This window comes from Carcharodon carcharias, chromosome 18, assembly GCF_017639515.1.
Source record: "Carcharodon carcharias isolate sCarCar2 chromosome 18, sCarCar2.pri, whole genome shotgun sequence".
Taxonomy (NCBI): Eukaryota; Metazoa; Chordata; class Chondrichthyes; order Lamniformes; family Lamnidae; genus Carcharodon; species Carcharodon carcharias.
In genome coordinates, this window is record NC_054484.1 from 108,185,686 (window position 1) to 108,210,011 (window position 24,326).

The window sequence follows — 24,326 nt, forward strand, 5'->3', positions numbered from 1 at the left end:
TGAGTTGCGGAATTTCCTGCCTTGGTAAAAGGATCAATTTTCACTGTGGGGAGAGGTGTGGTTGCATGATGAGGCCCGCTGACCCTGGAAGCTGAGTGTAGACAGCTAGGGGGCAGGCTAGTGCCAACGCAGGCTAATTGAAAGGCCCGCCTCAGTTCTCTAGGACTTTGGCCCAGTTGTTTCAGAGGCTAAGCCCACTAGTCCTCACGCCTCACACCGCCCCATCCCAACACCCACTCCCACATGGGCCACTCATGCTTTCCATGCCAACTCATACCCCCAACCCCACTTGATATGATCCCTCATATTCTCCTTGCCAATTCAATGCCAACTTATGTCCTCACCCACACCATGCCTCCCCATCCCCCCTTACCACCTCTATAGTCACTCACCCAGTATCTAGCATGGGCAGAGCTTAGGAGGCATGTGGAAATTAATAGTGAAAAAAAAACCATTCATAGAACCCAATCAAAGCATTAAATCTCCTCAAATGATTAATCTCATAAAACCAAGGAAACTTCTATTCAGACATCATAAGAAAAGACAGCTGATCCTTTAACAGCCTATTTCAACTGTCAATCAAACTATGAACTCAGAACCCCCTGCTGAGATAACTTTAAGTTTTTCAATTCAGCCAAGTTTTCATAGTGATATAATAATAGTCCCTAGGGTAAATGTCAACAAAGAGCTCCATTGAAACCGCATGACCAGATGCTGCTGTTTTATTCTAACGTGTACCAGATGGCCTGTCAATCAAAGCTGTCCTGCAGGGAGTATCTTTTGACTCTGATGCCTGCACCTGGTTTTTTTAAAGTTCAAGGTGCACAGAATTTAAAAAACTCAAGATCATGACAGTTATACAGACCCTATCTGCTCTTCAAGAACCTTTACCTCTACATCATCAATTTGTGACTCCCACACTGCGGGTTAACACTCTTGCAACAACCAAAATGGGGTCGGTTTGAACTCTGCACTAATTTGAAATGGCCCTGCTGAGTTCGGGTTTCCCTCCTGTGTGCTTCCTGCCCCGTCTCCTCCTGTGCTGGCAAAAATTAGAAATGTCAGAAGTGGAGCAGGAGCTTCTGCCTCTGGGTCCCACCCACCATTTTTAAAGGTTGCTGGATTCTTCCAGGCTCCACAAAAATCTGTCCCCAAGTTTTTATGGTGTATTGCGTTTCTTCCCTTGAGTACCTGATGTAAGCATTCCTGGTGCTGAGTGACTTGCTTCCTGCTGCCGGTGTATTGAGGGTGTCTGGTTCCTGTCAGGGCAGGTATGGTCATTGGGAAACTGGCATGTTTGAATCCAAGAAATCTAGTGAGGAGGTGGATGGGATCTTGTGACACTGGGGCCTACACATGTATGTGTCTTAACTCACTGCCTGCCCGGTTTCCCTATCACCCCTGCGCTCGTTGACCTCCACTGGTTCCCGGTCAAGCAATGTCTTGATTTTAAAATTCTCATCCTTGTTTTCAAATCTCTCCTTGGCCTTGTCCCTCACTCTTTCTGTAATCTCCTCCAACCCCACAACACTCCGAGATATCTGTACTCCTCTAAGCCTGTCTTCTTGTTCCTTCCCAATTATAATTGCTCCACTGTTGGTGGTTGTACCTTCAGGTTTCTAGGTCCCAAGCTCTGGAGTTCCCTCCATACACACCCCTACCTCTCTACCTTGCTCTCCTTTTAAGATACCCCTTAAAACCTAACTCTTTGACCAATCTTTTGCTTATTTGACCTGTGGCTTGATGACATACTTTGTTTTACAACGTTCCTGTGAAGTGCCTTGGGACATTTTATTATGTTAAAGGTGCTATATAAGTATAAGTTGTTGTTATGTACAATCTGTTAGCCTCATGGTGCATCTGTTCAAGCTGCAAAGTGCAACTGAGAAAAGCAATGAACATAGGCCTTCAGGAAAATGAAACCCTGTCACATGTCGCATGTCATATGTGTTTTTAACATATAAAGAAAAGATTGTCTTCACTGAGGCCACAGCTAAATGCTCAGTACCCACATTCTGCGGAGAGGATCATGCTTTCACTCACATGTTGCCATGCGATTTCACAATGAATAAGTGTAACTGGGCCCTTAGCTCCAGTAGATGTAGTCCCAGTGTGACCAGGGAAGTGAGGCAGGAGGGCTGTTACTGCCTCCTGCTCACGGTACCTTCTAGGGGATGGGCCTGCACTTAGGGGTGCCATTGTGATTACCATGTGACAGCAGATTTGGGCAGTTTGAGGTATTGTGCCTTATGGGATGCTGTGGTTACCCGAAAACTAGCATGGAGAATGGCCAGATGAAAATCACTTTGATCACTTGGAGCTGATAATGTATAGCAATTTAGTTTGTTACTGGTAAACCGATTAATTAACTGCAGAGTTCAACGCCAAAGTCAAGCTGTATTTAAAGCCATATTTTGAGGGCGCAAACTGTGTTATTACTTGTGGCATTCCATTGCTTTGCAAATTAGAATCTTTTCTTTTAACCACAAATTGAGATCTAGATCAGAAGCTACAAATCATGATACCTAAACCAGAAAAAGTTTTATTGATTGCATTATTGCAATTGTGGCATCCAGCTGCTTGTCTAAGTAAGCAGTGTTGAAAAGCTTAGTTGAAATAGCAAAAATCATTCGGATGATTGTGTTACCGCAAATGAAGTATTTCAGCCATGGGGCCATTTTTTGCCTCCCAATGGAGATGTGAATCGGATCCCAAAACGTTGAACGTAGATCCTTCTTGCTGGAAAGACTATTTTCCTCTGTCTTCCCTACCCCGCCCCATTTGGGTGTGGCTTTTCCATGAGCCAGGCCAGCCTTTGGTGCTAAATGCACATGTACCTGGTCAGGGTCCCCATCGTGAGGATCACAGGAAAATTGGACTTCCTCCCACACACTATTTTCGTGCGCTGGTGCAGGTTTGGAATCTTTGAAGAATGCACTTCCTTGGAGAAGCTTGCTGGGGAGTTGGGAGCATTCGGAAAGGTAAATGTAAAATGTTTTGACACCTTCAAATGTCACTATTAGATGCTGGATTGTAATGTAGATATGTTTTAATGAAGAGATTTATCATAGGGCTCTGTCCTGCAAAGGTAAGTTGACTATTACATTGACCACTGTTGTATAAGTGATGACATGCATTACAGTACATTTTCCATTGGAGAAAGTGCCATCCTCCATTCAAAAATGTGAGAAAATGTGTTGGAAAACCTTTTTCATGTTTGCCACTGAGATTTAAAAGCACAGGTAGCTCTGACTGTGAAAAATAAACCATTCCCTGCTTTTGAAAGGTGAAAGAAAAATCCAAGCACTCACTCTCCTCCATTAATTGACAGGCAATCTGCTTTGAAATGCAGAAGACGGTATCAGTTCTTTCAATTTCAGCCTTTGGAGTTGAGAAGCCAATGTTTTGATAACTGTGGCCATTGCCAATTTGTGGCTGAGTTCCAAAAGCTGTTGGTCTGTTGGCACAGCTGTTCAGGGAATGACGGACAGTTTTATGAGGTTTTAATAACATGCTCTGCTTTTGATGTGATTTCAGAGAACATGGCTGTTTGTTTACACAACCTAATTGTCACTTAATGGATTATCTTTCTCCAATGCAGAAGATTTTTTTGTATTATCAATGGTGTGTGTTTGAATGAGAGTTTTATTAGCTTTTGTTAATTGCATTTAGAATAATTGCTATTGCTTTATATGTTTTCTGTATCTAGTAAATACTGGGTGAGTCACTATGGAAGATACACAGGGTGTGGAGGTGGCGTGGGGATCTGAAGGGGCATGGAGTGGCATAGGGGATCCAGGGCACAGGATGACATGGGGGATCTGAAGGGGTATGAGTTGGTGCAGGGTAAGGGGCGTGGGGGAGCTTAAGGGCACATTGGGTGGTATCGGTTATTTGAGGTCGCATGGAGGGAGCAGGGGAATCTGAGGGGCATTGATTAGCATGGGGAATCTGAGTGGTCAGAAAGCGGCATGAGAAGGTGGGGGAGGTGAAGTTAGGGAGCCTTTAAACGATATTGGGACCTGGGCTGCTGTCTCTAGGAACAGAGGTGAGCCTACTAACCAGCCTGGCTCTGTACCCACACTCCTCCCGCACTCTATCGAGGTTCACAAAGGGCACTGCGAACATGAACCCTGACGAAACCCCTGGGCAAAGTCACACATTGGTCGGGTATGTATTTTGGAAAGTGGCAAAAGGTGCAGGTTGGGTTTTCCTGAGCCCACACAAAAATCCAGGTCATGTACTTGGTCGGTGGACCAGGCAAGCCACTTTCTGTTTCAGTGAGAAGGAGCTTACTTCAGAAAGCCAGTCCTGTTTCTCAGAATGTAGCCGCACAGCAGTGTGGCACACCCCCGTTTGATCTTTGTGGTCACAAGTGCAGACAGCACAGGAAAATGAGCATTCTCAGGCACATATTGAAATGGATCATGTAGCCGTGGGCAGACTTGAGATCTACTGCTGGTTTAATAATGCCTTTAAAAAAAAACATCATATGGAAACGCCCACTCAGCCACAGAAAGAAATACTTACCATCTTTTGTGAGCTCATGAGGTTAAATCAGATGACTTCCTTAATGTACGAAATGTAAACCTATTTAAAGGTCCAGATTGCATCAGTTTTTCTTTGAAACCCCACAGATGAGGTCTCATTTGAAAAGAAAGGAAAACACTTCAACATCTTTCACAGTAACTAGAGGTTGCCTGTGAAAATGTTGTGTGAGACACGCCAATTTATTTACCCCAACATCGAAGCGGTAAAAAAATCGACTTAATCAACACGTGAAGGAGGAAGAATGATGACCTTTCCAGTTGTGTTGACCTTGTGGTGAATTTCCAGAATTTTCTGCTTTCAGTTTAGATTTGCAGCATTTGCGTTTTCATTTCCCTTTTTACCTCTAATTAATTCCAGACTTGGCTCAGATTGTAGATGCCACTTCTGGTTGCTGAGTTGAAAGATGGCTTTGTGGATTTGGACCAGACCAGTGGGAACATAATGCTCATTCAGCAGTGACTAGTCAGAACCAGTGAGTGCACCAGGTTGAACATGGGTGGGGTGGGGGCATGCTTGGTGGGCGCAGGCAATGTCTTCTCCAGGTTGAGTGTTAGTGGGGGAATTCAGAGTTGCAGGCAGTTTGTGGGATAATCCAAACGGTGAAGCTGCCCTCTTCCTCGATCTGTCTGGGAAGTACTTTGAGCAACACCATGTTAGCAGATTTGATTCACTTGAACATGATCTTCCGAATTAAACATGTTAACCCCGTGAGAGCTCATGTCGTTTAGGTTGAACCCAGCCTGAGCTGTAATCATTTGTGCACTTTAGGCTTTTGAGAATCGTGGAAAATACCTTAAGGTGTGAGAAAGAAATTGCATTTCTGCAGCATCTTTCACCATCCCTGATATCCCAAAGCGCTTTATAATCAATGAAGCACTTTATATTACAATACAGCGACAACATTTCATCATGTAGAAAACCTGGAAGCCAGTTTGCACAAAGAAAGGTCTCACAATCAGCAATGAAACAAATAACCAGGGTGTTAGCTAAAGGGTAAATGATGGCCAGGGGATTGGAGACCCCCCTACCTCCGGATCTGAATAGGGCATGGGATCTGTTCTGTCCAGCTGAGAAAACAGATGAGGACTCTGTTTAACGCCCCATCTGAAAGCAAGCACTCTGACAGTGCAGCACTCCTTCAGTATTGCACTGAAGTGCCAGTTTAGATTATGTGCTCAAGTCTTTGGAGCTGGGCTTGAACCTACGATCTCTGACTCAAAGGTCTACCAGTTGAACCAAGGGTAATAAAAAAACGCATGAACATAAATTGATGAAGGAAAGGGCTGCTTGGCTGCTTGATCCCAGCTTAGCTGCTGAGTGCTTTGAGCTGCTCAGACACAGTACTTACTAGACAAGTGTCTGTGTGAGAAGATGGGTTTCTGTTGTCAGTGTAGATCAACTTACAGCTTCAAATAACTCATGCCATTTTATCAATCTGCTCAATTAACACAGGCAAATGGATCAGATTGGCATTTTTTGTTATTCATTCAAGGGATGTGGATGTTGGTGAAAAGCACTGTAACAGAATAAGTTATTAACTTAATGAAACTCAAACGTGGATGTAATTTGCCTGTACGCCAGATTTGCACAGAAATTAACTTAACTACTTATTTCTGTACAGAGGAGAAAAACTTAATTTGCCTTAAAATGCTTTATTATTTTAATATGTGTAAATGTTGTGTTTGTATTTTACATGGGAAATTAGATGCAATGTAACCTGTACTCAAAGACCAAGTAATAGACATCGGTGAGAAATCTTAAAGACGTGTTCTTTCCTATTGAAGTGACAACTATATTTAATGTATTAAACTATATTTAATTATTAAAAGGCTTATGTTTATCTGTGCTTCCTGACATCTGGTTCCCATTATAAAATCCTATGTCCATTATTTACAATAGTAACATTCAGTACCATTGGATAACATTCACCCACACAAGTGCCAGGCAATGACCATCTCAAACACGAGGGAATCTGACCATCTCCCCCTGACATTCATTGGCATTACCATTGCTGAATACCCCACTGTCAACAACCTGGGGGGTTACTGTTGAACAGAAACAGAACTTTTCTTATACATTCATGGGATCTGGGCATCACTGGTTAGGCCAGCATTTATTTGCAACCCTAATTGCCCCTGAGAAAGTGCTGGTGAATTGCCTTCTTGATCCGATGCAGTCCATGTGGTAGGTACACCCACAAATCTGAGGAGTCGTGAATGGTGCTGAACATTGTGCAATCATCAGTGAACACCCCCACTTCTGAACTGATGTTGGAAAGAAAATCATTGATGAAGCAGCTGAAGATGGTTGGGCTGAGGACATTAACCTGAGGAACACCTGCAGTGATGTCCTGGAGCTGAGATGACTGACCTCCAACAACCACAACCATCTTCCTTTGTGCTCAGTATGACTCCAACCAGTGGAGAGTTTTCCCCCGATTCCCATTGACTCCAGTTTTGCTGGGGCTCCTTGATGCCACACTCGGTCAAATGCTGCCTTGATGTCAAGGGCAGCCACTCTCACCTCGCCTTGGGAGTTCAGCTCTTTTGCCCATGTTTGAACCAAGGCTGTAATGAGGTCAGGAGCTGATTGGGACTCGTGAAAGCCAAACCGGGTGTCATTGAGCATGTTCTTGCTAAGCAAGTGCCGCTTGGTAGCACTGTTGGTGACCCCTTCCATTACTTTACTGATGATCGAGAGTAGACGGACCTGCCATATAGATAGTGTGGCTACAAAAGCAGGTCAGAGGCTGGGAATTCTGGGGAGATAACTCACCTGCTGACTTGCAAAAGTCTTTCCACCAACTACAGGGCACAAGTCAGGAGTGTGATGGGATACTCTCCACTCCCTGGATAAGTGCAGCTCTAACAATACTCAAGAAGCTCAACACCATCCAGGACAAAGCAGCCCCGCTTGATTGGCACCCCATTCACCACCTTCAACATTGACTCCCACCACCACTGATGCACAGTAGCAGCAGTGTGTACTATCTACAAGAAGCACCTCTCCATGGCTCCTTTGACAGCACCTTCCAAACCCACGACCTGCACCCCCCTAGAAGGACAAGGGTAGCAGGTGCATGGGAACACTGCCACCTGCAGGTCCCCCTCCAAATCTCACACCATCCTGACTTGGAAATATATCGCCGTTCCTTCACTGTCGCTGGATCAAAATCCTGGCACTCCCTTCCTAACAGCACTGTGGGTGTACCTACACCACATGGACTGCAGCAGCTTAAGAAGGCAGCTCACCATCACCTTCTCAAGGGCAATTAGGAAGTGGCAATAAGTACTGGCCCAGCCAGCAACACCCACATCCCATGAATTAATAAAAAGTAAAGGCTCATGTAAACCTGTCACGTTGTAATTACACCGCCCTGTCAGTCGAGATGTTGCAGCACCACCACTTGGGGTGAAGGGTGTTAGTGGAAGTTGACAAGGATAAGTGGGCAGTTTCAGTTATAAAGATGCTGATAGTGAGTTTGAATGAAATGTAAAATTCAGGATAGAATAGGAGACTTTACAGTGGGTACATGTTCTGCCTGTACTTTGAGGTTGAGATGTATCCCCCCCTGTAACCATGCTGAAGGCTACACTAGGGCCAGGACTTTTCCCTTGTCGGGTGGGCTTGGCGAGGGTGGGCGGGAGTGGGCGGGGAGGGTGAAGGGAGGGTGAGAGGGAAAGTTTGCACATGCGCACTGGAAACACTCCCTGAGGCACAGAGCTAACTCCGGGAGATGAAGAGTTTTGAAAATTAGAAATAAAGATTTTTAAAACGTTAAAAAAACATGTGTGGCTGTCACATGAGCGGGGATATGTTAGGAATTAGGACGACATTTTTAAACCTGTTTTAATGATGGATCGAAACCTCATCCCGCCCGTGAATGAGCTTTCACAAAGAATGCACTGGCCGCTTGGCCCTTTTTGCCTGCCCACCAATGGGCAGGCAGCGAAAGCTTTAATTCAATTACATTTTTAATGGCCTTAATAGGCCTTTTAATCGTTGGAGGGGGTGCTGCTGACCCCTGCATGCGCCCGCCGACCGAGGTATCACATGAGTGTGCGATGAAGATGGGACCCTCGCCTGACACCAGCGTGCATCATTTGGCGCTCGGGCGCATGCCCACACGCTCAGTGAAAAATCCTGTCCTGGGTCTCGATTTCCCACATGCATCACCATCTCCAATCAACCAGCTCTAACTAGGAATTTACATTCTTGGTTTATTTCCCTTTGAATTTTTTGGGAGGTGGATGATTGGACAAAAGGCTGCTAATGATTTCTTTTGCACCTCTTTGAGCTGACTAGCAGTTTCAATCCTCTCTAAAAACAGCACCTTTGTTGCTGTTCCTTTTTAATCGATTGGTTTTGCTTAAAGCTGGTAAAATATGGAAGAGTTTTGCTGTAATATCTCGTGCTCTTTTCACACTCTGCTTGCATGAAAACTGGCTTCCATCGGGGTGTATCCTGTGAGGAGTTAAGAGGAAGAGACACTTTTATTTGAAAGTAACAGAAACTCTCCACCTGCAGCTGGCTAAAATCACCCCATAATGATGCTTATGTTAATATTTGAACACTGACTCTAATGATACCTCGACTTTGAGGGAGAACAGCTCTAAAGGAGGCTGTTACAGGCAGCTTCACTGTGTGTGTGTGTGAGCCTGCAACCTGGGCCGCAGCATGTTTGTTTTATTTTATTTACAAATATTTCCTATTCACAAGTTCAGTGCATGTGCAATTTTGGGTGCTACTGTTTACAGATTAATGTAATGTTTGAATAATCTGACGGAATTAATGGTCTTCAAAGAATCGTAGTTTGCAAGGGAGACAATCAGCTGATTTCTCTTGCAATAACCTGGAATTTCTAAATCAGAACTGTTGAATTTGAAGTTGCAATGTGAACAAATTATGGAGACCGAATTTAAAAATTCGAGCATTAGCATGTTAAAATATAAGCGTAAGCAGTCTTCGGTTGAAGAATGTTTGAGTAATCAGGTTGCGGCTGTGTTCAGTTATGTTACTGGCTGGAAGATGTCAGTTTACTGGTCACTGATATTAATATTCATTTCGATAATGCTCATGGTTTTTGGAATCGAATAGCTGTGCAAGTAGACAGGTCAAATATTAGTTTCCACATCATTTTTCAGTAAACCTTAGCTTATGCTTTATTGCTCCTCAGGAAACATTCAGGATTTATTTAATTTGCATAGTCAGTTTTGACAAGTGCCGCTGATCTAAAGAGTATTTGGAACAAATCGTAATGTGGCTGCCAGCCACTTTTATCCAGGTTTTTTCCAGGCCTGTGAAAATTTCCAGACAGCAGCCTACTGATTGCTGGTCATTTACATGGAGACTGTTCAAATGAAGGTCATTGTTACTGCGCATGTTTGCCTGGTTGCTTTTCTGTGGCAACATTTGTTTGGCGTGATGGGATCCTTAGTCTGCATGTAAATAAACCTTTTAAATTACAAATCAGCTGATTATGTCTGGGATATAATCCTTCCCTCTAGCCCCCCCTCCCCCAGAAAGGTTCAGTCTTCATAGATGATTATAGTGGCATCTGGAACTGATTATCCTGTCTATCATCTAAAGCTGGATTGTTCAACTGGGAATAGATCCATCGCCTGAGTTCAGGTTTGATAGAAGCTTAGGAAAGGATTGGATTGTCATGTGGAAATGTGATTGTCCAAAATGGTCGGTAAATTCGCTTCCTTTAACCTGAGAATCTTGTAGCTCCACTCCCCTGCTCATTTCCCATCGCTCGGTAAATGTTCCCTTAGAACCACAAAATTTGATTCACAATCTCCATCATCCGACTCTGATGACAGTACACATTGAAGAAGATTATAACTAGAGTCATGCTACAATTCAACAACAGCCTGCATTTACATAGCACCTTTAACAGAGTATCTGCACCTGGACTGCTGAATCAATGGCCACCAATGGTGAGGGTGAAAGAACTTGGGGATGTGCGTGATAGGGAGAGGCTGAGGCCAAAGAGGGATCGGAGCATAATGATGTAACAGCTTCCCATTTATATTCTTGTAATTTGCACCTTCAGTTTTGGTTACAGCCTGCTCCTTTTTATTCACAGTTGCTTATTTCAAATTATCTGCTAACTTCTTTTAGCACAGAATTCCCATGTTATTTAAGTTGTCTAATGCAATATCTTTTACCACACAACTTGCTTTGAATTATGAGGAAAAGACTAGTTGGCCAAACTGTTTCAGTTTTGATGTGCAGTTTGGACATTGCAACTGAACCTACTGCCCATGTTCTGGGATAACAACAGAAAATGTTAGAAAAGCTCAGCAGGTCAGGCAGCATCTGTGGAGAGAGAAACAAATTTAACCTTCCAGGCTGATGACCTTTGACTGGGGAAGCCTTCTTTCTCTTTGCACAGATGTTGACTGACCTGCTGAGTATTTCCAGCATTTTTTGTTCCCTTTTTCAGCTTTCCAGCACCTGTAGTCTTTGTCTTTGCAAATATTCTGGGTATTCGTAGAAGTAAGTTGGGAAAGGGCAGGGTGTTGAGCGTCGGCAGGAGTGGACATTTTTACAAGCATTCCATTCTGTGGAATCCAGCATAAAGCAGTCTTACATCATTTTGACATTTTCATACATTTTGCAACTCAGTAATAATTGGTAGATGTACTACTGCATTGAAATGATGAGCCAACGGAATTATTTGCAAGGATTTATCATTTCTTTGAAAAGTCAAGTGCTCTGTTGATGCGCTTATTCTAAACAGCAATCCTGAAGTGGAGAATAGTTTAATTTGCTGAAAAGATCCCTGGATCTCACTGCGCACTTTGCTTATTGCAAACATAATGATTGACATGTAGGCTTCGGAAAGTAGCAACAAGCTGAAGCGTGGCTCTTGGAGAGTTTATACAGCTTCTGTATTTCAGGATTACTGAGAAAAGAGACATGTCAAAGCTTTGAATTGTCACTCATCAAGACACTTCGCAAGACTATCAATATAAGGGGAAAAGGGGGAATATAACAACTTATACTGCAGGAGAAGAGAGTGCTGATTGGTTGGCAAGTGGAGTCAGATTGGTAGAGGCAATGCCATGGGGAATACACTAGTGATGATGATGGACAGTCAGCTGCCAAGCATTGTTTGAAATTTAAACCAGGCAGTTCAACCCTGATCGGTCAAGGCATTACCTTGAGGAATGAGTCAGCGAATGGTTGTCATTTATCTTGTTTAACTGAAACAGGCGCAATCCGTATACATGTTCTTTCTGTTTGCAAAGAGCAGGGCCCTGTGTATTAATATATGTAGCTTCCAGTATGGAAACGTAGAACCATAGAACACTACAGCACAGAAAACAGGCCATTCAGCCCTTCGAGTCTGTACTGAAATATTATTCCGCTAGTCCCATTGACCTGCACCCAGTCCATAACCCTCCAGACCTCTCCCATCCATGTATCTATCCAATTTATTCTTAAAACTTAAGAGTGAGCCCACATTTACCACATCAGATGGTAGCTTGTTCCACACTCTCACCACTCTCTGAGTGAAGAAGTTCCCCCTAATGTTCCCCCTAAACCTTTCCCCTTTCACCCTAAAGCCATGTCCTCTCGTGTTTATCTCTCCTAATCTAAGTGGAAAGAGCCTACTCGCATTTACTCTGTCTATACCCCTCATAATTTTGTAAACTTCTATCATATCTCCCCTCATTCTTCTACACTCCAAGGAATAAAGTCCTAACCTTTTTAATCTTACCCTGTAACTCAACTCCTTAAGACCCAGCAACATCCTAGTAAATCTTCTCTGCACTCTCTCAATCTTACTGATATCCTTCCTGTAGTTAGGCGACCATAACTGCACACAATACTCCAAAGTTGGCCTCACCAATGTCTTATACAACCTCACCATAACATCCCAACTCCTATACTCAATACTTTGATTTATGAAGGCCAGTATGCCAAAAGCATAAAAAAACCAAAAAAAAAGACAAAAAAATTTCTTTGCTTTCAATGCCTCTACCAACCAGAGTCTATTTGCCAACCAATCAGCACTCTCTTCTCATACAGTATAAATTGTTGTTTTCCCCTTATATTGGTATTCTTGTGAAGTGTCCTGCGGAGTGCAAGATGAAAAGCTTCGACATGTCTCTTTTTTCAGCAATACTCAAGTTCTGCACTACCAAACGACTATTTATGTATTCCATTTGAAAACCATGGTTGTATGATTTCTGTATCTTTAATCTTCAAATCATTTATTTCTTGACAGCTCAGTAACTTCTTTCAATAAAGGTTATTCCCTCATCCTTTATATCTACCTGCTGTTCACACTTCTGTTAGCAAGAAGGCAGATTGGTTGCCTACCGTCTGGTGTTGTTGATTGCTCTCTCCCTTTATCTCCTGGTAAGCCATCAACACATATTAAATATCACTCGAATACCCCTCCCCTTGCAGAGAGAGACTGGGCCCTCTGTGCAAGGAGATGAGGTGCTACTTTCCTCTATCCGTGGCACATTTTCTCAAAACCACCATTCTGCCAGATTCACAGGTCAACCATTGAAATTATTAGTTTGTAGAATTTGTTCCACAAGCGAGCAAGTCTTCACTCTGCATTAACAATTGGCTCCTTCACTAACCAGGTACACTGTTGATCCCATCATTTTCCGTCATGTGCTTTTCCAGTCTCACAAGCCTTAATTTTTATTAACATGTTGAGAATAATGTGCAAATGACAGTGCAGATGTAGTTTAATGAGGAATCCAGCTGATGGAAATCTAGCAACTCTTGAATTGTTTCTGTCATCTGAATTCTGAGGTGAAATTGTAGCTTTGAAAGCATGCTAGAGTACCTCCCTCTTTATAACATGGCCTGTAAATTTCCTGGGTTGCTCTGAGTCAGTATATCCCAGTGCCGATGTTAACTTTTATGTGAGATGATGCACAATTAAGGATCAATGATGTTTGTCATAACTGCAGTCTTGTGAAGAAGGAATTTATAGTTCGCTCCTCGGAGATTCTATGATGAGTATGGGAAATCAGTTGTGTATATACTCTAGAACTAAAACCCTTTTTTCCCAATCTATAGCAATTGCGTTAATTGTGACAGTGAATAATGAGCAGGATTTTCATTCCAGGTTCTGATCCCACCCTCAAGATGAAAGCCTGGTTGGGAACGCACAAATGCCAGTGGTGGGGCCCATAGAGGGCGATTGTGGAGAGATGACTAATTAAGGGGCTGTCCCCAGCAGACCCCTCCAATGAAGGATAGCAGCCAGGTTGCCGACTCAAGAGGAGGCCCATAATATTAAACAACCTAGTTATCACTGATTGAGCTTTGCTCATCAATCAGCTTTTCATTTGTGAATATTTGCTCATGATATATTCACTGTGATAACAGTAGCATGCACATAGCGGAAATACAAGCCTAGTCACTTCTCCAGTATAAAGAAGCAAATGTCATTATTAACCCTGCTGATTGCAATGAGTGTCTAGATGAGACATTTGTGATCATTTTGTGCCATTAAATTAAAAGTCACCCATGCTTCAGAGGTTTAAATATCAACCGACTGTTATTTGGTCTTCATATTATGAAAAAGGAATAGAAGCACCAGTGAAGGTGCAAAAAAGATTCACATGGATGATAGCAGAACTGAGAGGATATACTTGTCAGGAAAGGCTGACAGACTGGGATTATTCTGTCTGGAAAATAGAAAGCAGATGGCTGACTTGATAGAGGTCTTTAAAATAGTGAAGGGGTAAGGTAGATGTAGAGATGTTTGCACTTGTGGGGGAGACCAGAACTAAGGATCATAAATTTAAACCAACAGGGAATTCAGGAGAAGCTTCTTCACCCAAAACATGGTTAGAATGTGGAACTTGCCAACGCAAGGAGTAGTTGAGAGGAATGGCAAAGAAGAGGAAGCTTGATAAGCACGTGATTGGAGGAAAGGAATAGAAGGATACGTTGATAGGGTTAGGTGGAAAGTGGTGGGAGGAGGCTCATGTGGAGGTTAAATGCTGGTATAGACTAGTTGGACTGAATGGCCTGTTTCTGTGCTAGATTCTATGTAGACAACTGTGTAAATGCATTTGCTTCTGCTTCCCACAAAGAAAAAGGGAATTTCTGTCAACTTAGTAACATTCTTTCACAGATTCTATAAGAACTGCTGGTGGACTTGGGATTTAATCTGCGAGATAAGGGGCTGTTGGCAGCTTGGTGTAGGTTGCTGCCCGAGAGAATTGTGTTAGAGCAGGAGAACAGTGCCTGTCTTGTTGGCTACACTGTGTGTAATAAAATATAACAAGTCCTATCTGTCTATCACTTCCTCAGACATTTTTCAGCTTTTCTTATAAAAAAGAGCAAGTAAGATTAAAGGTAGCGGCTACATAAAGCTGACCTTCACAATGCCCTTAGTAACACTCCAGTTTGCATTTTTGAAAGGTCTGATTCTTTAGTTCCATGACACTGATGTACGTGAAGTGGGCCATTGTTGCATCATTGTGAAGAGTTGTTGAGCAATGAACTGTTTCTCAATGGACTTCATCACTTCAAGCATTGAAATGTTCAGTTCCCCTGATGGATTATATGGCACAAGCCCATGTGCACAAGTTCAATCCCTAGTCTGTGTCCTGAGTTTGCTGATCCCATTAGAGTGTCATTAGATATATTACAGTTGGCCTCAGCGACTCTCGGTTAGGGACCGTTCTCACTCTTGACTGGCCGGTGCCCTAAAATATGCCCCTGCTTTTAAAAGGAAAAGGTGTACCTTTTGCGGGTGTCAGGTGAGAATAGGATAAGGCCTGACTCTCGTGTTGCCTCTAACCAAGTAGCTTGTAGACACTTTCATACACACGTGAAGATTGGCCACTTAGCTGAGGTAACCAAACCGGTTGTGAGACCGGTGTTTTCTAGAGTATCAGTACCTCCCTGGGAGAAAAATCATTGAAAAGGAAAATATTTGAATAGCTATGCAACTTCCCAAATCATTTCTTCTTCCTCCCTGCCGTTTCACTTTTTCCAGCATGCTCCCCACTCCCCACCAAATATCGATGTATTTTTACCCATTGTGTTGTTGGAGCACAGGGAAATTCTTTGTGAAGTACGGAAGAATAAAATTCTCTCCTCTACAGCAAGTTGTAAAATACCATTATCTTTTGATGGGAGAAAGACCTTAGTCCTAGTGCCTTGAGCCACACAGCTATTGACCACTATCACGACAGAGCCCTTAAATCAAAAGGAACAATATCAAAAATATGCCAACATTTATTTTCCCTTTAGGATGATAAAACAAACTGGTCAGAAATGTTTTTTTTTGGGTGGTTGTGAAATATAATAGATTTAAATTGATAATACTTAGACCACTTTGAGTTTCCACTTGAATTGGCACTCTTTACCTGCTCTGCCAGCCACTAGATAAAATCCTCCAAATTAACAAATGATGCTGGGCTATCGTTTTGTGAGAGCTATTGTACTGAGTGTACTAACCTGCAGTTCAAGGATTTGAGCAAGTGGACATGTTTGACAATGAAATACTGTTTCTGGTGCCTTTAAAACCCTACATTATAATGAGTAAATAACAATGAGGGGCATGGACAGGGTGGAGAGGGAGCAGCTGTTCCCCTTAGTTGAAGAGTCAGTCACGAGGGGACATAAGTTCAAGGTGAGGGGCAGGAGGTTTAGGGGGGATGTGAGGAAAAACTTTTTTACCCAGAGGGTGGTGACGGTCTGGAATGTGCTGCCTGGGAGGGTGGTGGAGGTGGGTTGCCTCACATCCTTTAAAAAGTACCTGGATGAGCACTTGGCACATCATAACATTCAAGGCTATGGGCCAAGTACTGGTAAATGGGATTAGGTAGGTAGGTCAGGTGTTTCTCACATGTCGGTGCATACTCGATGGGCCGAAGGACCTCTTCTTCACTGTGTGATTCTGTGACCTCCTCCCCCCCAAAACATTTTAACGATAAGTATTTGGAATAACAAAACACAGAGATCTAGTTTTAAAAAAACCAGCTCTAATAGAACAACATGGTGCTAAAGGGTGTTAACATCATCCATGCCAGTTGGTAAAGTCAAAACTAAGACACAGCCTTTCCTTGCTAAGAGAGAGATTATCGACTTTGTTAATTGTCAATGCTCCTCACCCACGCCCAGTGTCCCAGCAATCCCCCACTATATGTGTTCAGATACCCAGTACGTTTTTTTTTTATTCATTCATGGGATGTGGGCTTCATTGGCTGGGCCAGCATTTATTGCCCTTGAAGGTGATGTGAGCTGCCTCCTTGAACCGCTGCAGTCCATGTGGTGTAGGTACACCCACGGCGCTGTTAGGGAGGGAAGTCCAGGGTTTTGACTCAGCGACAGTGAAGGAACGGCGATATATTTCCAAATCAGGATGGTGAGTGACTTGGAGGGGAACTTCCAGGTGGTGGTGTTCCCATGTGTCTGCTGCCCTTGTCCTTCTAGATGGTACTGGCCGTAGGTTTGGAAGGTGCTGTCTAAGGAGCCTTGGTGAATTCCTGAAGTGCATCTTGTAGATGGTACACACTGCTGCTACTGTGTGTCAGCGGTGGAGGAAGTGGATGTTTGTGGATGGGGTGCAAATCAAGCAGACTTTGTTGTCCTGGATGATGTCCAGCTTGAGTGTTGTGGGAGATGCACTCATCCAGGCAAGTGAGGAGTATTTTATCACACTCCTGACTTGTACCTTGTAGATGGTGGACAGGTTTTGGGGAGTCAGAATGTGAGTTACTCATCACACAACTCCTAGCCTCTGACCTGCTCGTGTAGCCACAGTATTTATATGGCTAGTCCAGTTCAGCTTCTGGCCAATGGTAACCCCCAGGATGTTGAAAGAGGGGATTCAGTGATGGTAATGCCATTGAATATCAAAAAGTGATGGTTAGATTCTCTCTTGTTGGAGATGGTCATTGCCTGACACTTGAGTGGTGCGAATGTTACTTGCCACTTATCAGCCCAAACCCAGATATTGTCCAGGTCTTGCTGTATTTGGACATGGACTGCTTCAGTAACTGAGCAGTTGTGAATGGTGCTGAACATTGTGCAATCATCAGCGAACATCCCCACTTCTGACCTTATGATGGAAGGGAGGTCATTGATGAAGCAGCTGAAGATGGTTGGGCCGAGGACACTAACCCTGAGGAACTCCTGCAGTGAGGTCCTGGAGCTGAAATGACTGACCCCCAACAACCACAACCATCTTCCTGTGTGCTAGGTATGACCCCAACCAGCGGAGAGTTTTCCCCCTGATTCCCATTGACTCCAGTTTTGCTGGGGCTCCTTGATGCCACACTCGGTCAAATGCTGCCTTGATGTCAAGGGCAGTCACTCTCACCTCACCTCGGGAGTTCAGCTCTTTTGTCCATGTTTGAACCAAGGCTGTAATGGGGTCAGGAGCTGAGTGGCCCCAGTGGAACCCAAACTGTGAGCAGTTTATTGCTAAGCAAATGCTGCTTGATAGCACTGTTGATGACCCCTTCCATTACTTTACTGATGATCGAGAATAGACTGATGGGGCAGTAATTGGCCGGGTTGGATTTGTCCAGCTTTTTGTGTATTGGACATACCTGGGCAATTTTCCACATAGCCGGGTAGATACCAGTGTTGTAGCTGTACTGGAACAGCTTGGCTAGGGGCGCGGCATGTTCTGGAGCACAAGTCTTCAGTCCTATTCTCGGAATATTCAGGGCCCATTGCCTTTGCAGTATCCAGTGCCTTCAGCTGTTTCTTGATATCACGTGGAGTGAATCGAATTGGCTGAAGACTGGCATCTGTGATGCTGGGGACCTCAGGAGGAGGCTGAGATGGATCATCCACTCGGCACTTCTGGCTGAAGATTGTAGCAAATGCTTCAGCCTTATCTTTTGCACTGATGTGCTGGGCTCCTCCATCATTGAGGATGGGGATATTTGTGGAGCCTCCTCCTCCAGTGAGTTGTTTAATTGTCCACCACCATTCACGACTGCAAAGCTTAGATCTGATCCGCAGGTTGTGGTATCGCTGTCTATCACTTGCTGCTTATGCTGTTTGGCATGCAAGTTGTCCTGCGTTATAGCTTCACCAGGTTGATACCTCATTTTTAGTTATACCTGGTGCTGCTCCTGACATGCCCTCCTGCACCCTGCATTGAACCAGGGTTGATCCCCTGGCTTGATGGTAATGGTAGAGTGGGGGATATGCCAGGCCATGAGGTTACAGATTGTGTACAGTTTTGCTGCTGCTGATGACCCACAGTGTGTTAGCACATTGGTAGTGCTACACAGCATGATAGAGGGTATCCTCAATGTGAAGGAGGGACTTCGTCTCCACAAGGACTGTGTGGTAATCACTCCTACTGATATTACCATGGACAGGTGCATCTGCAGCAGGCAGGTTGGTGAGGATGAGGTCAAGTATGCTTGTCCCTCTTGTTGGTTCCCTCACCACCTGCCACATACCCAGGACTATAGGGCTCGGCCAGCTTGGTCGACCATTGAAGCTGCCCCACCCTCAGTACATTCTTGCCGCCCTCAGTGTTTCCTCCAAGTGATGTTCAGCATGGAGGGAGGGTGGTACATGGTAATCAGCAGGAGGTTTCCTTGCCCATGTTTAACTTCATGGGGTCCAGAGTTGATGTTGAGGACTCCCAGAGCAACTCCTTCCCAACTGTGTATCACTGTGCCATCTCTGTTGGGTCTGCCCTGCTGGTGGATACCCAAGGATAGTGTCTGGGACAGTCATCCTCATGGAATCATACCTTACAGATAATATGGCAGGCTGTTGCTTGACTGGCAAGTGAGACAGCTCTCCCAGCACTAGCCCCCAGATATTAGTAAGGGAGACTTTGCAGGGTTGAAAGGGCTGTGATTGCTGTTATGGACATTTACCTGGAGTCTCTCATATTGGCCAAACAGGTAAGGACAACTGATTTCTTTCCCTAAAGGACATCAGTGAACCAGATGGGTTTTTACAACAATCAGCAATGGTTTCATGGTCATCATTAGGCTTTTAATTTCAGATTTTTATTGCATTCAAATTCCACCACCTGCTGTGACAGGATTGGAACCCAGGTCCCCAGAGCCCAGCGACTATACCACTGTGCCATTGCCTCGGCCTGTTTCCCTTAATGCTGGTACTGACATTAACAAACCTTAACAATGTAATTGATAAGACATTGGCAAAGGGGAGTGTGAATATTGTAACGTTAAAAACACCTATGGCCCATTAAAAACCCTTTGAGCCATGGAGCTTGCCTTGCTCCTGTTCCTAGTAGCACACAAAGGAATGGTTACAAGTTTGGCCTTTAGGTTGTAAGAGTGTGCCTGGTATTAATTTACATCAATAACAACAACAACACCTAGAAAAACTCAGCAGGTCTGGCAGCATCGGTGGAGAAGAGCACAGTTGACGTTTCGAGTCCTCATGACCCTTCAACAGAACTGAGTTGACGTTACGAGTCCTCATGACCCTTCAACAGAACTGAGTTCTGTTGAAGGGTCATGAGGACTCGAAACGTCAACGGTGTTCTTCTCCGCCGACGTGCTGAATTTTTCCAGGTATTTCTGTTTCTGTTTTTGTTTTGGATTTCCAGCATCCGCAGTTTTTTATTTTTATCACAAATTGGAAACCTAGTCATAAAACTTAAGATGAATGCTGCCAGGGTCTCGGTGAGTAACCGTACCACACAGCCCAGAAAGCTGGTGTGTTTGGTTCCCAGTTTGTACTGCTGATAATGTTGACACACGCTGCCTTCGAAGGGAAGAATCCACCAGAGTTGTTGCTGCAGCCACACACAGCATCCATGTAAATGGGAGAGTCAGGACAGAATTGGGCTTGGCAGCAGTGCTCCCCTGGTTGAATAGTCCGAGCATAAATAATTGCTCCTTGGGTGAAATGCTAAAGAGTGCCCTGCATTTGTGGAACCGTATCCAGAATAAGTCATTGCTTTAGGTCAAGGAAAAGTTGGTGGAGAGGTTTGATGGAAAAATGAGATAAGACCAACATACTAACAATAGGTTTTTGTTTGCTAATTCTTAGTTTTAGATTTGCTCATCCTCTGTGGCACAAAATTGGTGTAGTTTTTGTATTTGTATCTCCACGTTCTTCCCTTGGAAAACACGTCACAGATTTACAGACTTAATAACAGGCTGGCATGAACCCTCCCTATATTGCCATCACTACCTTTTCTACCAGTGATGGGAGTGGGCTGGCTGGGTGATGTGATCTAAAGGTCAGAGGTGGGGAGATGTGTGACGTTTCTGGGCACCAACAACCTCATAGGATGAGGGGGCATCCTTCCCACTCCCTCAAACCCTGCTGGGTATCAACCCAGCATTCAGGTTCTGTGGTCTCCACTCGCCTGGATGGTCTAGAATGGGGTTCAAACCCCTGCACCTTGTGACTCAGAGGCACGAATGTTACCACCTAACCAGAGGCTCGGTGCATTAATTATTGTCATCTTCACCGTGTGAGCAGTGTTAAAAATAAGGTCAGTTCAGCAAGGATGGGTGATCCGTTCCACCAGATTACTGCCTTTGTCTTATAGAATGGGGTTGAGAAACCTATCAGCCATGATTGAATGGTGGAGCAGACTCGATGGGCCGAATGGCCTAATTTCTGCTCCTATGTCTTATGGTCTTATGGTCTTTGTCGTGAATGTGAAAATTAACTCCTTGTCTCATCTCTGCTCGTTTTCCTCTCTAAATCTTGTCATCTCCCACCACCTGTCTCCCTCGCTCGCTCTATCGTTCTGCTTGTCTCTCTCCCACATCTCATTATACTCTGCATTATTCAATCTTCAGGGCACTTTATTGGAGTCACATCTGCACAGATTGCTATTTTACATTTTCAGAATATCACCACTGTACGTTCATTATTTCTTTCCCTCCTTGACCAACATGAATTTAATATGTGGCTCGGAATTTGCAAAGAGATCATTGCATTGGAGTAAATATAACTCATTAAAGTGATTACTGTCAGTCATTTTCTTGTCCAATACTAATATTTGAAGTATGCTGTTGCCACTTGAGTCAATGTAATTACGTTAGTCAGATTTTCACATTATCTCAGTAGTGCATTTTACAGCTGGTGAAAATGGGGCCAGCACTGAACAGTAATCTCCTGAGTTGCTGCACAACTTCACCAGAGCCTGGCAATGTGCAGGTCTGACATGAGAGTTTTGACTGCTGAATGAGTTGAAAGGAGTTGTGGTGAACATAATTTTTTAAGTTCATTCTTGGGATATTGAGTGCCAAGGCTGGCTTTTATTGCTTAATCACCATCTCTTGGCATATTCCTGGGTATCTCATCACATACTTTAATCTCAAACTCTGTCCATTGGCCCTCCCTCCTGGAGAACTGCTTCCCACGCCAATTTGAAAAGGAACAAGCTCTTTGTTACTCAATCTTGACTGTTCATGAAGCAGCCTTTTTCTCCTATCGCTGACATTTTTTTATAACTAATGAATTAAAGTGTTCAAAGCAAATGGAAAATAAAAACGCAGCCTTGTTTGAGGCTGCTGTATGATTCTTCTCTGGACTTGCCAGCAGCAGTGTCCTGTGGATTAATCTTCAATTCCTGGAGACCCCCAGGTCAGTCTTGGAGAGGTGGATTGCCCTTGTGCTGTTCTTGAGCCTCTGCAGTCAATGTGGTGAAGGGAACCTCTGAGGAGAGATGAAGAATTTGGGCTGGTATTGGGATGCGCGATGGAGCAACCATCAGGTCTCTGAGCTGGGGAATTTTAGCAGCTTCTGCTGCCCTAGAAATGATTGATCAGCAGCTGCAGGCTCCATACTGAAATGGCCGATAAATGCAAACTATTTGGCTCAAAGCTTGGCATTCTGTCCTGGTTTGTTGAATTTATTAACAAATGCCATGGTTTTGACATAGAGTAACAGGCTCTGAATTCAAAGTATTAGCCTCTCAAGAGTACCACCTCCTGGTGTCAGTTTACCTGTTTTCCAAATCAATAGGCCTCATGGCCTCTCTTGAGATGACCAGTTTAATGCTGATTTATGTCAAGTGGAAAGTAAGTTAAGAGTACACAGTCCCCTTTCACCCGGGATCCTTTTAGCCAGCTGACCGAACGGCCACTTTTATCTCATGGATTAAAACCAGGCTTGAAAGGACAGAGTGTTAACTCAGAGCTGAAAGGAAGCAGCAGTGCAAGAGGTAGGAGCACTCTTGCCAAGTTTCTCTAAAGTGAAGGGCATCTTTGATGGAGCACAAATAGCCATCCCAGCTTCTAACTACAGCCTCCTGCTGCATACAGACAGGAAAGGCTGCCCCTCCATTGACGTACAAGCAGTGCATGGGCTCTCGGAGCAGAACACCACAGGTGAGCGTCTTCACTTTGTGGCAGTGGGGGGAACAAGCAGGCTGGATAGTTACTGGTGAGGGAACAGATGGTCTTGAGTAGATATCTGAAATTATCATCCTGGGCTGTATTCAGAGAGAAGGAATGTGTCAGCCTGATGACCACAATGATGACTCACTGCCTTTGCAGAGGAAGAGGAGGACATTTGACATAAAAAGGCCAGTAAGAATGGTGCATCAGTTAGTCACAAATGGGATTTGAACTTTAAGTCTGTGCTTATGGATCGGTGTAAACTGTTTATTCTTCTCAGCTGATGCCTGCTGCTTCTTTCTAATTGTTGCTATTCTTATATTGTCACCTTCACTGTTCTTCCTCCCTTTTTCTAGTGCTCACCAGGTGATCATCTCCTGACCACTAGGTGTTAGAAGGGGCTGAAGTGCTTGTGTGAGGTGTCAACTTTCTGCTCCTCTCATTGGGAGCTATAGCACCTTAGGCAAAGAGAAATGCACCCATTAGCATGGAGAGCATGGGACCAGGTTACGTGCACAGTAGTGAGGCTGATATAGTCTCACACTGCTGCTGGGCAGACCTGCCAGTATGTGACAGAATGAGTGCGATGGAAAGACAAACATAAAGCTGTTAAAGAAAACATTTCGTGGATCCAAAGGCACGAAGCCACCAAGATGTCCCTCGTGCACATCCTTTGGGGCCTCCATTCTCTTGCAAGCTGTGGGATGGACTCCTGCAGCTGAGATGGTGCAGGTTGTCTGTGTTGCTGCTGGTTTGCACGCATTCAGTATTTGGATGTAACAGGCGGTATGCCCCAGTGTTAAACTTCATTATTGATTGAAACCACGACTAGTGTTATGATACAGCCGATGGTAAATGCTGAGTTGTTCAAATCCCAAGGGGAAACTTGAAACAACTGCCACAACTTGTTTTGCAGTTTGTATAAATTTCGAGATGTGTGCCATGAATTCAGTTATAATAAGACCACCGAGTCTTATAGGTTTTTATAAAACTAGATTAAAATTTATTAATAAGAGATATAATTTTTAAATACATACATAGATCTACAAATTACTACCATGATAATTTCTAAATTCCCCCAATCCATCTAACTCCCAGTTACACTTTTGTTAAGGCAACAATAAGGCACAGAGATCTTAAAAGACCCAGGCAAAGAAGCATGATACCCTGAACAAGTTGAATTCAAAGTGACTTTTCTTGACTTCAGTCCTTTGAAGACAGCAGCATGAGGCATAGATGCTGAAGGCTGTTCACACTTGTAAGATCTTACAATGCCTTCCCTTACAAACAGTCTTCTCTCCTTTATGCATATTTCCATTTTTGAATGCAAATACCCATTGTTTCACTATGTCTTTGGACTTTATCTCCCTGATAAAAAAAACCTCTCATAGCCCCAAGTTTTACCAGTAATCTTTGGGAAGAGTAAACACACTCTAAACTTCACCTGGCTAGGTGACACAT

General features: G+C 43.9%; 1 protein-coding gene across 5 annotated transcripts in view; it reads left to right on the forward strand.

Moving 5' to 3' along the window:
- Positions 1 to 24,326, forward strand: part of gpm6bb (glycoprotein M6Bb) — a 151,766-nt gene that overhangs the window by 1,659 nt on the left and 125,781 nt on the right. The window contains exons 1-2 of one of the 5 annotated variants that reach the window (XM_041212020.1): positions 10,859 to 10,863; positions 21,022 to 21,026. The exons of 3 other annotated variants lie outside the window; for them this stretch is intronic. In XM_041212020.1, coding sequence (XP_041067954.1) covers positions 21,023 to 21,026 — 4 coding nt within the window. In that variant the 5' untranslated portion in view covers positions 10,859 to 10,863; position 21,022. Of the gene's footprint in view, positions 1 to 10,858; positions 10,864 to 18,598; positions 18,605 to 21,021; positions 21,027 to 24,326 lie in introns of those variants that run through there. One more of the 5 variants, XM_041212021.1, reaches the window with a different exon arrangement.